Consider the following 16,860-nt stretch of genomic DNA (forward strand, 5'->3'; position numbering starts at 1 on the left):
ATTCTAAAAATTCCAACTTATTGCAGAGGTTTTTATACTGCATAAAAACAATACACTATTGTACACCATTTAGAAAAGATGTATATTTCAGTTAAAGATGTAGACAAGGTAAACTTTGAAAATAAAAATGATGTGTAACATAAGAATATATAAGGAGTTCCCTTGTGGTGCAGTGAGTTAAGGATATGGCATTGTTACTGCAACTGCTCAGGCCACTGCTGTGGTGTGGGTTCTATTCCTAGCCTTGGAACTTCCACATGCCGTGGACGTGCTCCCCCCAAAAACAAAGGACAAAAAAAGAAAGGTTACAAACTAGGCATGGCTGTTTTGACAACAACAAAAATTGATTTTAAGACAAGGACTATTACTAAATATAAAGAAGAGCATTTCTCAGTGAAAACATGATCAATCCATCAAGAAGACAAAACAGTCCTAGTTGTATATACATCTATACCAGGGAGTCAAATACATGGAAGAAAATTAAAGAAATAAACAGGAATATAAAAACATTTGCAAATATAGCTAGGAACTTTCAAGCCTTTCTCAATAACTGACAGGAAATCTAGACAAAGACTCAATAAGGACATAAAGATCTGAACAATGTTATCAACTTCACTGACATTTATAGACTAATACCCCAACAGCTCCAGAATATATCTGCTTCTCAAGTGTTCCTGAATCATTCACCAAGATAAACCAGGTGAACTATACACTGGACTAAAAAAATAAGCCTCAGACATTTTAATGAAATGAACAAAATACCAGTGAACTATGAGATTCCTTCAATTTTCCAGATATATGTGTAATTGGAGCCCTCAAAGAAGGGCAAGGGTAAGGAATAATGACCAACATTTTTCCAAATTTGATAAAAATGATTAACTCACAGATCCAAGAAAGTCAACACATTCTAAAGATATGAAGCAGAAGAAAACTACACAAAGACATACAACCCCCTTTCTTAAAATCAGTGATGAAGGGAGTTCCTGTTGTGGCGCAGCAGAAACAAATTCGACTAGGAACCATGCGGCTGCAGGTTCGATCCCCGGCCTTGCTCAGTGGGTTAAGGATCTGGTGTTGCCATGAACTGTAGTGTAGTTTGTAGACATGGCTCGGATCTGGTGTTGCTGTGGCCGTGGCATAGGCTGGCAGCTGTAGCTTCGATTAGACCCCTTAGCCTGGGAACCTCCATATGCTGCAGGTGTGGCCCTAAAAAGGAAAAAAAAAAAAAATCTGTGATGAAATAGGAAATTTTATATAAAGGACCAGAGAAAGGTCTCATTATGTATGGAGAGGAAAAATAAGGATGACATCAGCCTTCTCATTGGGATCAATACAAGCTAGAAAACAAGAGGACAGCATCTAAATCACTGAAGACAGTAAAAAAAAATACTTTTGACCTAAGATTGTCTACTTGGAAAAAATGTCTTTTAAAATGAATGTGAACTTCTGCTTCCAGAAAGATGGGGTAGGTGTAGTTGTCCTTTTTCTTCCCATTAAAAATAACTAGAATCCGGAGTTCCCGTCGTGGCGCAGTGGTGAACGAATCTGACTAGGAACCATGAGGTTGCGGGTTCGGTCCCTGCCCTTGCTCAGTGGGTTAACCATCCGGCATTGCCGTGAGCTGTGGTGTAGGTTGCAGACGCGGCTCGGATCCCGCGTTGCTGTGGCTCTGGCGTAGGCCGGTGGCTACAGCTCCGATTAGACCCTTAGCCTGGGAACTTCCATATGCTGTGGGAGCGGCCCAAGAAATAGCTTAAAAAAAAAAACCAATCTAGAATCCTGGCATTGTGTGTAAAATAGACATAAGAGGACTTCAAAAAGTAAAGAAGAGAAGGAGGACTGCCTAGGAAACTTGGGGGCTGAGGAATGACATGGTGGTGAGTTTTCTTTTTGCCTCGTGTATACTGCTGGAATTGGGGCCAAAGACGTCAGAATCCCAGAAGTGCATGGAATAGAAAATCCCAATATGCATGGAATAGAAAAAGAAAGAAAGGAAGAGGGAGGGAGAGGAAAGGAGAGGAGAGAAAAGGAGAGGAAAGAGAAAAAGAAAAGCCAGCAAAAGCCTGCTCTTTTGAATTTCTGAGAGCTATGGAGGAATAGTAAGTCCCCAGCTCTTGTCCCTCCACAGTGCAATGATCTGACAGCTATCCACCGATCAAAGTGCCTTTGTGAGTGGCCTGGGATCCAAGTAGGAAGTTGTGAAGCCCCAGGACTGAGGACAGCATCTTTGAGGAGGCAGGCTTGTGCCCTGATGTCAGATGCACTCAATGTGGCTCTGGCTGCAGACTGAATGCAGTTTCATCTCTGTTTAGACTCAACTTCTGCCCCACTTGGCTACAGTCCTGCAACCAATTATATCTAACTGCCAAGGGACCAGTAAGAAGCCATGCCTACCCACGCCCCTGGTAACATAGGCTGGTTAAAATACGTGGTTTGTTTTCTATGTATTTATGATCATATAGTATATCATAAAGCTTAAATTAACACTGAATTTGACAAGTTAGAACATATTGAGCTTGAATTACTTAAAAAGGAGTCAGCTAAAAAAGAATATTGAAAAGGGTCTGAAATGAGCAAAGGATGCTGAGGTATATTTCAGTGAAACATGACCATTTGGCATTGTTATAACTGAATTAGGCTAAGGTGACTGTTGCGGAGATGGAAGAGAGGAAGGGAGTGACAGTTTCGCCATGTAAGGCTAAAGTTTCATTCTCTTTATATTCATTCCATGTTTGCTTTTTTTACAGTGGATGTATTAAAGAATAATAAAGAATGATTTTCAGCTCTAGTTTAGAATCCTGGCATAAAATTTTTCTTGCAATATGATCTGATATAATATAAAATTAGAGGAACCATTTCTGGCTATCGTATTGCCTAGATAAGAGCTCTTTACTTTTCCATAGAAAATACATTTTAATGAATCTCCAAGGTCTTTATCACTGCTGAGCCCAAGGAATGTCTATCTTGTGTACATATATCAAGTTTTCCCTGAGGAATTTTTGGTCTCGTAGTAATTTTGAGGGGTCTGAGAATGATAATTGGGACTAATTTTAATGGTTGCATTTAAAATTATCCTAAGTATAAAACCCATAATTTGGGGATTTCCCAAATATTTTTCTTGCCCTCTGCTTTTTCTCCTTACTTTTATTGAGTTTACCTCATCCCATATATATATATATATATATATATATATATATATATTTTTTTTTTTTTTTTTTTTTTTTTTTTTTGCAATGCCCAGGGCATGTGAAAATTCCCAGGCCAAGGATCGAACTGGTGCCACAGTAGTGACCCGAGCTGCTGCAGTAACAATGTTGGATCCTTAACCTGCTGAGCCACAGGAGAACTCCCCTAATTACATGGCTTTAATCTCTATGGAAACAATCACCAAATCTTTTCATCCTTTCTCTTTCTCTTTATTTGCCTAATGTATACTTCTACTTAGATGTCTTGCTAGCAGCTCAAACCCATCATGTTCAAAACTGAATGTGTTATTTTTATGAATATTTTCACTTTTTTTTTCTGTTTATAGCAACACCAGAGTTTATCCAAACACTTAGGCTAGTATTTGGGGGAATTTTTTGACTATTTCTATCCCCTTTGTGAGAGGTCCTGATGAATCTTCCCTTGCAGTGTCTCTTGCATATGTTCATATTGCATATGTTCATATTTGCTGTTGAGTCAGGGCATTTTTGAAATCATTCATTGACTATTCTAACTGCCTCCCCACACTGACCCTGCCTCCAGTTATTCTTACTCTTATCCATCCTACCACTGCCCACAATAGTCTTTCTAAGTCTGCACTTTGATTACTTCAGTCCTATTCCAAAAAAAATCTTTTTTTTTCTTTTGTCTTTTTGCCTTTTCTAGGGCTGCTCCCATGGCATGTGGAGGTTCCCAGGCTAGGGGTCTAATCGGAGCTGTAGCCACTGGCCTGCGCCAGAGCCACCGAAATGCCAGATCCGAGCGTGTCTGCGACCTACACCACACCTCATGGCAATGCTGGATCCTTAACCCACTGAGCGAGGCCAGGGATTGAACCCACAACCTCATGGTTCCTAGTCAGATTCGTTAACCACTGAGCCACGATGGGAACTCCGAAAAAAGAAATAATCTTGAATGCTTCCTAACAACAGTTGACCTTGATTTTGGCATCGAGGGCTTAACGATTTGACCTTGATATTGGCATTGAGGGCTTCCTATACTGATTCAGACCTGCCTTTTGATCTGAGTCAATGCTGCTCTCTTCTGGGGAGAGACATTGAGATCTTTCTGAGAGCCTGTGGAAGTCTTCTGTTACACTGGGGAAGATGGAAATTTTATTATTCTCCGACATGAGTAACTTTGATTGGGAATGCTTATAGGTAGACACTAAGACTTCAGCAGTGTCCTCCATGTACCTTACTGATGTTTTCCCCATTCCATACTCTGATTTACAAGGAAAAACACTGATGCTAGATAAGCCTTTGCCAATGGGGCAAGAATTCTGTTGTACTACCCATATGGGTCCCAGAAAAGATGAGAAAAGGGATTCTCATTCATTTTTTTATTAAACAACTATTTATTTGATACCTACTGTATATGACTGGTATTACTATAAGTTGCTACAGAAATAGCATTGAAGAAAACAGACAATATCTGCCCTTGTGGAACTTAGGTTCAAATTCATGTGAGCATATGGACGTGTGTGAATGTATAGTGAGAAGACACAACAATCCACAAATAAATGTATTTCATATAGCAATATGTGCTATGGATGCAGGAAAGTTCATCTGCTTTTCTATTTACGGGTGTGTCCCATTGGCAACAAACCAAAATATATGCAAAATGGTATACTTCCAATAAAGCAATGCTATTATAATGAACTAGGCTATAAATGCAGAGTGAGTAATTTTTTTTTTGATACAAAGGGATCTCTAGGGAAAACACTAAGAAAACTTAAGTCTTCCAATTTTTAATCAGGTCTCTAGGCTTTCCTAACTCATAAGACCCCCTTGGGTCATATGAGCAGGTGGCTCTCTTGACACTAGCAGATGCCGTTTACTACCCCTTAGTCTGGGAGAACACTCTGGGTAGAGCCACCATCAGAAATTATGATCTATAACTCATGACATCTCAGAGCCTGGGATATTGAGGTCTGTGTTCTGGCTCCCTCAGTTTGAGATTGACCCAAAACAAAACAGTAACAAAGAAGAAGAATCTGTTCTGGGATGTTCATCTCTAAAATTCATCAGAGTCACTTGTCCTTCCTTGAGAATAGGGGAGAAGAGTTAGCAAGTCCCTACACTGAAGTCTCAATGCAGAAGTGTGAGTGTTAAATTTTATCTGTCCTGTTATTCTTCTTCCAAACATAATCTATGGAAGCCAAGGATTCCTTGAAATGACATATCTTTTCTCTGTTGAGATGATCATTGATCCCTAGGTGCGCCTGACAGCAGAAGTGGAGCAGAGATGCTGTAGCCATGAGTGGTCCCAGGGTTACTGTATCTTATCCCTACAGAACTTGCCCATTAGTGTTTTTGATACACATCTTTAACAATTCCCTCAGCCTTCATACTAAGGAGAAAACAAAGGCACACAGAAGGGTGGGCTTGGGTCCATTCTCGCATTCTGGGTTTGAATCTTGTTATAGTGGGGTTGGGTGGGGAGAGCTGGGTATGCAGTTTAATGTTACCCTTTGTCCTATTCCCACAGGTGTTTTCTAGGGAAGAATGGCCTCAGGGAATGTCTCCTCAGTGACTGAGTTTATCCTGCTGGGTTTAACACAACAGCCAGAACTCCAGCTGCCTCTCTTTTTCATTTTCTTGGGAACCTATGTGGTCACTATGGTGGGGAACATCGGCTTGATTATTCTGATTGGTCTGAACCCTCACCTGCACACTCCCATGTACTACTTTCTCTTCAACCTTTCCTTTGTTGATCTCTGCTACTCCTCTGTCATCACCCCTAAAATGCTGATGACTTTTGTAAACCAGAACATCATCTCTTATGCAGAGTGCATGGCTCAGCTCTATTTCTTCTCCTTCTTTGTTATTGATGAGTGCTATATTTTGACATCAATGGCCTATGACCGATATGTGGCCATCTGTAAGCCCCTTCTGTACAAGGTGTCCATGTCCCATCAGGTCTGCCTCATGCTGACGATGGGTGCATATGTGATGGGACTGGTGGGTGCCGTGGCCCACACTGGGTGCATGCTGAGACTCAGCTTCTGTGATGGCAACATCATCAACCATTATATGTGTGACATACCTCCTCTCCTCCAGCTTTCCTGCACAAGCACCTACATCACTGAGCTGGTGGTCTTCATTGTAGTGGGCATCAATGTCATAGTGCCCAGTCTCACCATCTCCATTTCTTACACCTTGATCCTCTCCAATGTCTTCCGCATTCGCTCTACAGAGGGCAGGTCCAAAGCCTTCAGTACCTGCAGCTCCCACATAATTGTGGTTTCTCTTTTCTTTGGGTCATCAGCATTCATGTACCTTAAGCCTTTTCCTGCTGGGTCTTTGGATGAAGAGAAAGTTTCCACAGTTTTTTACACCATTGTGGGGCCAATGATGAATTCTTTTATCTACAGTTTGAAGAACAAAGATGTCCAAATTGCACTGAGTAAGACTTTGAAGAAAAGGATGTTCTGAATAGAAATTGTGCAACCTTTATTGTTATTGATGCCAAATCTTAGTAAGGGAACCCAATGTATAAAGCTGTTGAGGAGTTCCCACCATGGCACAGTGGGTAAGAATCTGAGTGCAGTGCGGCTTAGGTCACTGTGGATGTGTGGGCTTGATTCCCAGCCTGGTGTAGTGGGTTAAAGGATCTGCTGTTGCTGCAGCTGTAGCTCAGATTCAGTCTCTGGCCTGGGAACTTCCATATGCCCTGGGTATGGTCATAAAACAAAGAAATAAAAAAAAATAAAGACATGGAGAAAATAGAAACAAATTAAAATAGAAATGCAGGTGATTTAAATAAAGGAAAAAATAAGTTCATTATAAAGCCACTTCATAAGAAAAGTCCTAAATGAAGAGGTGGATCAGCCCTTTATCCTTTCATAGACAGTATGGAAGAAGGTAGTTCATTCTATCATTCTCTAGCTTATTTTCAGAGGTTATAAGGTTTTAAGTGGAAAAAATTGAATGGCAAATCCAGAATGGTAAACTTGTGTGAGGTTTTTGACTAAGGTATGTTTAGAATTCTCGTGAAGCTCTGTCATTGGAGATATGGATTCCAGTGAACTTAGATTTAATCGTTTATTCATTTTATTTAAAAAAACCCCTTTGAAAGAGTATTGAGTTTGAGAACTGTGGTCTTTTGGGTGCTGTGATGGGGATTTTTATCTGGGAGATTTGTTTCTCCAAAGCAGAGAAAGATAAGGATTGCTCTTTTCAGCCTGGTCTCTGTCTCTTCTCAATTTAATCTCAAGGGAATGTGGTAAAGGGAGATATCCTCTGATTCCAGGTTCTAAGGACAAGAAACTAAGATAACCATTTAAAGCAATCAGGAGTAACCTAAGTGACATTGGGTCTTAACTCTTAGGACTTTAAGGCAGAAAAGGTGGGTATTCCCACCCTCCCAATTCTTTCCTCCCCTCAATGGTTTCACCTATGATAACCGTAAGATTGGTTTTGAAATTTGTGAGTTTGATTTTTTTTGAAATAAGTTCTTTTTATCATTTTTATTAGATTACACATGTAAGTGATATCATATGGTAATCTCTAGGTTCATCCCTGTTGCTGCAAATGTAATTATTTCATTTTTTGGGGGCTAATATCTCATTGTGTATATATACCACATCTTCTTGATCCATTTTTCTGTCAATGGACATTTAAGTTACTTCCATGTCTTGGCTATTGTAAATAGTGCTGCAGTGAACATTGGGGTGCATTTATCTTTTTGAATTACGGTTTTCTCTGGATATATGTCCAGGAGTAGGATTGGTGGATCATAGTAGTTCTATGTTTAGTTTTTTAAGAAGCCTTCATACTGTCCTCTATGTTGGTTGATCCAATTTACACTCCCACCAACAGTATAGGAGGGTTCCCCTTTTTCCACACCCTCTCCAGCATTTATTGTTTGTAGACTTTTTAATCATGGCCATTCTGAATGGTATGCGGTGATATCTCATTGTAATTTTGACTTGAATTTCTCTAATAATTAGTGGTGTTGAACATTTTTTCATGTGCTTTTTGACCATCTGTTTGTCTTTGGAGAAATGTCTGTTTAGAGTTTCTGCCCATTTTTGATTTTTTTTTTTCTGATTGAGAGCTTTGTTAGATATTTGCTTATTTAGAGCTTAATCCCTTGTCAGTTGCCTCATTTACAAATTTTTTTCTCCCATTCTGTACATTGTCTTTTCATTTTTCTCTTTTATGATCCTTTGCTGTGCCAAAAGCTTTAAGTTTAATTAGGTCCCATTGGTTTATTTTTGTTTTAATTTTCATTATTCTAGAAAGAAGATCAAACAAGATATTGCCACAATTATGTCAAAGAGTGTTCCATGTTTTCCTTTTGGAGTTTTATAGTATCTGGCCTTATTTTTAGGTCTTTAACCCATTTTGAGTTTATTTGTGTGTATGGTGTTAGAGAGCATTCTATTTCATTCTTTTACATGTAGCTGTCTAGTTTTCCCAGCACCAATTATTGAAGTGTCTTTCCTCCACTCTATGTTCTTGCCTCTTTTGTCATAAATTAGTCGACCAGAGGTGCTTGGGTTTATTTCTGGGCTTTCCATCCTGTTCCATTAATCTATATTTCTATTTTTTGTGCCAGTACCATACTCTTTTGATGACTTTAGCTTTGTAGTATATTCTGAAGTCAGGAAGCTGATTCCTCCAGTTCTGCTTTTCTTTGTCACGATTGCTTTGGCTCTTCTGGGTGTTTTGTGTTTCCATATAAATTGTAAAATATTTTGTTCTGGTTCTGTGAAGAATGTCATTGGTAACTTATTAGGGATTGCATTGAAACTGTAAATTGCCTTTGGTAGTACAGTCATTTTGACAGTATTGATACTTCCAATCTAAGAACATGGTATATCTTTCCATCTGTTTGTGTCATCATTGATTTCTTTCATCAGTGTCTTACAGTTTTCAGAGTATAGGCCTTTTTTCTCTTTAGGTAGGTTCATCCCTCAGTATTGTATTCTCTTTGATGCAATAGTAATTTGAATTGTTTCCTTAATTTCTCTTTCTGATCTTTCATTGTTAGTATGTAGAGATGCAGTAGTCATATCAAATTTGACAGTGAAAAAGTCATACCTATCAAGCTTACATTTACTGAAAGACTAATCTCTTTATTTGAATCTTCTCCTTAATTCACTTTGAATTTCAAGAGTGTATCAAAAATAATGTTCACCAAGATGTCAGGAACTGAATATTTTTATGTTTATTCAGAATTAGTGCTTTGTGAGTAAATTGCACTGGAACTCAGGTTATAGGACAAATATTGGAAGGTCCAGGATGTTGAAGGCATGCTCCATTCCTCTCCCTCCCTTCTGGGGAGAAGGCTCAGAAGTCAGCTCAGAGCTGTGCTGGCTGCAGCAAGCTGCTGCCTGCCCTTTTCTTTGTTCTTAGCTGACCCCAGATATTCAAACTGTTATTTTTATCAGCACACTTAGTGAGGGGAAATAGAAACTCATCCCCTTTTACTGTAAGCCTGAGAAAAATGTGTGTCTACTACTGCTACTGCTGGATATTATTCCATCTCTCAATTCTATAAATTTCAATTACATCCTTACTGATATAAGGATATTCTGCCTGCTTGATATTCATCTTTTTGAATGTGATGCCTCTTTTTAATTAAATTAAATGAAGATTAAATGTCTCTGGTAAGCTTCCTTGTTCTTGTATCTCCTTCCTGAAATTCATATAGTGACCCCAGCTTTCTCTTTTTGTCTTTTTAGGGCCACACCTGTGGCATACGGAGGGTCCCAGGCTAGGGGTCAAATTGGAGCTGTTGCTGCCAGCCTCCGCCAGAGCCACAACAATGCCAGATCTGAGCCATGTCTGTGACCTACACCACAGCTCATGGCAATGCCGGAGCCTTAACCCACTGAGCGAGTCCAGGGATTGAACCTGCAACCTCATGGTTCCTAGTCTGATTTGTTTCCGCTGCACCATGGTGGAAACTCCAGCTTTCTTTTGAATGTATATATTTCTCCATCTTTTTACTTTTTTTTTTCTTTTTACACCTGTATCTGAAGCATATGGAAGTTCCCGGGCCAGGGGTCTAACTGGAGCTGTAGCTGCTGGCCCATGTCACAGCCACAGCAACATCGGATCTGAGCTGCATCTGGAACTGCAGCTTCTGGCAATGCCAGATCCTTAACCCCCTGAGAGGGGCGAGGGATCAAACCCACATCCTTATGGATGCTATGTCAGGTTCTTAACCTGCTGAGTCACAAAGAACTTCCATCCTTTTCCTTTTAAAAAACTTTTATTTTTCATTAAATATAGTTGATTTTCAATGTTATCCTTTTACTTTTAACCTAAATCTTTATATTTAAAATGAGTTTCTTAAAGACAGTGTATAGTTGGGGCTTGTTTCATTATCCACTCTAAAAATTTCTTTTTATTAATGCATGTAGACTGGTCACATTTAAAGTAACTACAGATCTTTCCTTTTCTTTCTTTTTTTTTTTTTGGTCTTTTGCCTTTTCTGTGGCATATGGATGTTCCCAGGCTAGGGGTCTAATCTGAGCTGTAGCCACCAGCCTATGCCAGAGCCACAGCAGCATGGGATCCAAGCCACGTCTGTGACCTACACCACAGCTCATGGCAACACTGGATCCTTAACCCTCTGAGCAAGGCCAGGGATTGAACCCGCATCCTCATGGTTACTAGTCGGATTCGTTAACCACTGCGCCACAACAGTAACTCCACTACAGATCTTTCTTGACTTATGATGGATTTCCCCATCTTGAGTTGAAATGGATTCATAGCATTCCCATTGTGACTCAGAGGATTAAGAAGCCAACATAGTCTCCGTGAGGATGAAAGTTCAATCTCTGGCCTTGCTCAGTGGGTTAATGATCCTTTGTTGTGGCAAGCTCTGGCATAGGTCGCAGGTGCAGCTCATATCTGGTGTTGCGGCGGCTGTGGCATAGGCATGCAGCTGCAGCTTTGATTCTGCCCCTAGCCTGGGAACTTCCATATGCTGCAAGTGTAGCTGTAAAAAGAAAAGAAAGAAAGGAAGGAAGGAAGGAAGGAAGGAAGGAAGGAAGAAAGAGAAAGAAAGAAAGAAAGAAAGAAAGGAAGGAAGGAAGGAAGGAGGAAGAAGGAAGGAAGGAAGGAAGAAAGAAAAAAAGAAAGAAAGATGCATTCACAACACTTAACCTACCAAACATCGTGGTTTATCCTAGCCTAATTTCAATATGCCCAGAAAACTTACAGTAGCCTACACTTGGGCAAAATCATCTAACACAATGCCTATTTTACAATGAAGTGCTAAATATCTCATGTAATTTATTGAATACTGTACTGAAAGTGGAAAGCAGCATGGTTGTGAGTGTATTCGTTGTTTGGCCTTGTGTTCACATGGCTGACTGGGAGGTGCACCTTTCTTTCATCACAAGAAGAATCAAATCGGGTATCACTAGCCTGGGAAACGATCACATTTAAAGTTCTGGTTCTACTGAATACACATTGCTTTGGAACCATTGTAAAATTGAAGAATCATAAGTCAAACCATTGTACATTGGAAATTATCTGTGTTAATATAGTTGGGTTAAGCTCTCAAATTTATAAGTGCTTTCTGCTTGTGCACATGTTGTTTCTTTTCTTCCTCTACTTTTTCTTCTTCTCCGGATTTATTTGAGCATCTTCTATTATTCCATTTTATCTCTTCTTTAACATATCAATTATACTTCTTTTAAACTATTTACACTGGTTACCGTATAGTTTACATTACACATTTTAAATTAATGTAATCCAAATAATACTGTACTGGAGTTCCCATCGTGGCTCAGTGAAAACAAATCTGACTAGTATCCATAAGGATGCAGGTTCAATCCCTGACCTTGCTCAGTGGGTCAAGGATCTGGCGTTGCTGTGAGCTGTGGGATAGGTCAGACATGGATCCAATTTGGCATTGTTGTGGCTGTGGTGTAGGCCAGTGGCTACAGCTCCAATTAGACCCCTAGCCTGGGAGCCTCAATATGCTGTGGATGTGGCCCTAAAAAGACAAAAAAAAAAAAAGAAAGAAAGACAAATAATACTATACTTTATCATGTGTTGTGCAAGTACCTTAGAATATTTCTACTTCTTTCCTCCATTCCTCCCATAGCCCTGATGTTACTCCTTTCACAGATCTGTGTTGTAATTACTGATGTATTTATTTTAAATACACAGTTATCTTCTAGATAATTAAGAATAAGAAAAATAAAATGTTTCATTTTACCAACATTCATTCTTTCTCTGATGCTCTTTTTTATGTCAATTCAAACTCCTGACCTGTAGAACTTCTTTTAATATTTCTGGCAAGGCAGGTATGCCAGCAACAAATTCTCAGATTTTGTCTGAGAAAGTCACTATTTAACCTTCAATTTGAAGCATGATTCTGGATATTTAATTTCAGGTTGATGAATTTTTATATTTCAACACTTTAAACATTTATTTATTTATTTATTTATTGGTCTTTTTGCTATTTCTTTGGGCCGCTACCGCGGCATATGGAGGTTCCCAGGCTAGGGGTCGAATCGGAGCTGTAGCCACCGGCCTATGCCAGAGCCTCAGCAACGCGGGATCCGAGCCGCGTCTGCAACCTACACCACAGCTCATGGCAACGCCAGATGGTTAACCCACTGAGCAAGGGCAGGGACCGAACCTGCAACCTCATGGTTCTTAGTCGGATTCGTTAACCACTGCGCCACGACGGGAACTCCCCACTTTAAACATTTTAATCTACTTTTTTTTCTTTATTTTTGGTTTTTAGGCTGCTCCTGTGGCATATGGAAGTTCCCAGGCTAGGGGCTGAATCTGAGCTGCAGTTGCTGACCTACACCACAGCCACAGCCACAGCCACAGCCACAGCCATGCCAGTTCTGAGCTGCATCTGTGACCTACACTACAGCTCACAGTAATGCGGATCCTACAAGCCCAGGGATCAACCCGCATCCTTATGGTTACTAATTGGATTCATTCTGCTCTGTGCCACAACAGAAACTCCAATCTCCTCTTTTCTTGATTGCATTTTTTTCCAATGAGAGTTCCACTGTAATTCTTATCTTTGTTCCATATAGGCAACTGCTTTTTTCTCTAGGCTTCTTTTAAGATTGTCTCTCTTTGTCATCGTTTTGTTTTATTGGAATAGAATTGATGTATAATATTATGTTATTTCACCTGTGTAACAGAGTGAGTCAATATTTAAATATATTATGAAATGATCATCATGGTTAAGTCTAGTAACCATCTGTAGCCATATGAAGTTATTAAGTATTCTGACAATTTTCTGATGCTATAGATTATATCCCCATGACTTATTTTATAATTGAAATTTCAGGAGTTCCTGGTTAACAGGAACTCAGTGGTTAACAAACCCGACTAGGAGTTCAGGTTCGATTTCTGGACTTGCTCAGTGGCTTAAGGATCCAGCGTTGCTGTGAGGTGTGGTGTGGCTGCAGACGGGGCTTGGATTTGCATCGCTGTGGCTGTGGAATAGGCTGGCAGCTGTAGCTCTAATTCGCCTCCCAGCCTGGGAACCTCAATATGCTGTAGGTGTGGCCCTAAAAAGCAAAAAAAAAAAAAAAAAGAAAGTTTGTACCTCTTAATTCTTTTCACCTATTTCTCTCATCTCGCACATACCCTCCGTCCTAGAAACTGCCTGTTGTCTGTATCTGTGAGTCTGTTTTCATTTTGTTTTATTTGTTCCTTTGTTTTGCCTTTTAGAGTTCACATGTGAGATCACACAGTATTTGTCTTTCTTGGACATATTTTGTAATACCCTCTATATCCATAAGTGTCATAAATGCAAAGATTTTATTCTTTTTTATGGTTGAGTAATATTCCATTGTGTTATACATACATATTTTTATACATACATACATTATTTATCCATTCGTCTATTGATGGACACTTGGTCACAAATCTTTTATCTTTTAAAAGTCTTAGGAGTTCCCGTCGTGGCTCAGTGGTTAATGAATCCAACTAGGAACCATGAGGTTGTGGGTTTGATCCCTGGCCTTGCTCAGTGGGTTGAGGATCCGGTGTTGCCATGAGCTGTGGTGTAGACTGCAGACACGGCTCTGATCCCACATTGCTGTGGCTCTGGCATAGGCTGGCAGCTACAGCTCTGATTAGACCCCTAGCCTGGGAACCTATATATCTCGCAGATGTGGCCTTAGAAGTGGCAAAAAGACAATACAATAAAATAAAAGTCTTAGTTTTTTTTTTTTTTTTTTTTTTCATGCCTGTGGCGTGTGGAATTTCCTGGGCTAGGGATAGAATCTGTGCCACAGTAGTGACCCAAGCAGCTGCAGTGACAAGGCTGGATTCTTAATCCACTGTGCCACAAGAGAACTTCTAAAAGGCTTAAGTTTTATGTTTTACATTAATACCTATGATTTTTTGTTAATATGAGGTACGGATTGAGTTTGTTGTTTTTATGTTTGTTTTTAGAATACATGCATAATTTTTCCTGCCTCATTGTTTGTAAAGCCTATAATTTCTTCTTCATTAATATGCCTTTGCATTTTTGTTAAGGTCAATTAACTTGATGTATTGTAGATCTTAATGTATGTAGATGTATATAGATAGAAATTATGTATTATAGAAATTATGAATCTTTTGTAACAATTGCTTGTTTTGACTGTTGTTGTGTTATAGTAACTGCTGAAGTCAGGTAATGTGAGTTTTCCAAGTCTGTTCCTTTAAATATTGTTTTGGCTATTTTTGTTCTTTTGGATTTCCACATAAATTTAGAATCAGCTTTCTGTAAATAATTGTGCTTAGAATTTAATGCAATTGCATGGAGTATATACATCAGGTTAGACAGAGTGAGCATCTCAATAATATTCATCTTTAAATTCATGAACACCATTTACCTTTCCATTTGTATAGATATTCTTATCTCTTTCCTTTTTTTTAATAATCCACAGTGTCCAGATCTTGCACATATTTTATTAGATTTATACTTAAGTTTCCATTATTTTTGGAGCTATTATAAATGGTACAAATTTTGAAAAATTTAGATTTACAATTGTTCACTGCTAATGAACAGAAATAATATTGATCTTATAGTCTCCGAATTGCCGAGGGTGTTTGAGTCCAGATAGGATTATTTTTTAGACTTGTTAGGATTTTAATGCACTCATGTCCTTTTATAATAGAAATAACCTTATTTTTTTCTTGGCAACATTCCTACCATTTATTTATGGGACTCCATATGACTTCTGGTTCAATGTCAAAAAGCAGTAATAAGAGGGAAATTCTCATGTTGTTTCCAGATTTAGACATTTTAGACTCACTCTTTATCTTTAAATGTGAAGTTAGCTGTAGATTTTTTTTTTGGTAGGTAATCTTTGTTAGGTTCAGGAAATTACCTTCCCTTCTATTTATAGTTTTTGAAAATGGTTTTTCTGCATTGTTTGGACAATCACTTAATTTTACTACTTTACTCTTTTAATATGGAGAATTATATTTTTTATTCAACTATTAAACTGACATTGCGTTCCTAAGATAAAACTTACTTTTCATGATGCATTTTTGTTTTTACATATTCCTGAGTTCAATTTGCTAAAACTTTAAAAAAAGTTTTGCATATATGTATATGAAAATTTTTGATCTTCAGTTTTCTTGTAAATTATTTTGTATGGTTTTGGCATTGGGGGTAATGCTTATTTTATAGAATGAACTGTAAAATTTCCTTGTTTTAAAGTTTTTCAGCTTGTGTAGAATTACTATTAGATCTTTTGTAAATATTTGGTAGATTTTAATAATAGAGCTATCTGGGTTCCCATTTTTAAAAATTAATTAATTATTTTTTTTCTTTTTGCCTTTTCTGGGGCCACTCCCGAGGCATATGGAGGTTCCCAGGCTAGGGTCTAATCGGAGCTGTAGCTGCCAGCCTATGCCAGAGCCACAGCAACATGACCTACACCATAGCTCACGGCAACGCCGGATCCTTAACCCACTGAGCAAGGCCAGGGGTTGAACCTGCAACCTCATGGTCCCTAGTCAGACTCATTAACCACTGAGCCATGATGGGAACTCCCAATTTTTTTTTTTTGTAAGAAGGTTTTAAACTGAAGATTAAATTATTTTATAGCTATAAGTCCATTCTATTTATCTACTTCTTCTAAGGTGAATTTTGGCATTTTTCATCTTTCAACAAATTTAGTCTTCATGGGTTGTCAAATTTATTAGTATAATTTGTTCACAATATTCCCTCATGTTTCTGATATTTGTCTGGCTAGATAATTATTGCTTTTAATAATCTCAAAAACACATCTTTAGATAACTGATCTTCTGTTTCTTGTTTTTAATTTTTTTGCTGTTGTCATTATCATTCTATTTTTCCATTTAACTTGTGTTTTTTTGTTGGATTTGGTTTTAACTTGATGTTCCTTTGCAGTTTCATAAGATGAAAGTTTAAGTCTGATTTGAAATCTCTCTTCATTTCTAAGGTAGGCACTTAGATGACATATAGTGTCTTGTAAGCCTATATTTTGATATGTTGTGTTTATATTTTCATTCATGTTGAAATATTTTCTTATTTTTATTTCTCTATCTTTTTTAAAATAACGTTTTACTATTTTTTCTGATAAAAACTTTCTTGATATTATTCATGCACTGTATGATACTCACATTTAGTTTGTAAAATCCAATAATTTTTAGTTTTTTCACAGAGCTGTACAATCATACCACAACC

General features: G+C 38.4%; 1 protein-coding gene across 1 annotated transcript; it reads left to right on the top strand.

Annotated features, from left to right (window-relative positions):
• Positions 1–5,702: 5,702 nt before the first annotated feature.
• On the top strand, positions 5,703–6,641 carry LOC125119274 (olfactory receptor 8B3-like). Its single transcript, XM_047766111.1, has one exon. It carries the CDS (start codon positions 5,712–5,714, stop codon positions 6,639–6,641), a length of 930 nt encoding a protein of 309 aa, XP_047622067.1. The 5' UTR covers positions 5,703–5,711.
• Positions 6,642–16,860: the final 10,219 nt, after the last annotated feature.

This window comes from Phacochoerus africanus, unplaced genomic scaffold (genome assembly GCF_016906955.1).
Source record: "Phacochoerus africanus isolate WHEZ1 unplaced genomic scaffold, ROS_Pafr_v1 Scaffold_27, whole genome shotgun sequence".
NCBI classification, from domain to species: Eukaryota; Metazoa; Chordata; class Mammalia; order Artiodactyla; family Suidae; genus Phacochoerus; species Phacochoerus africanus.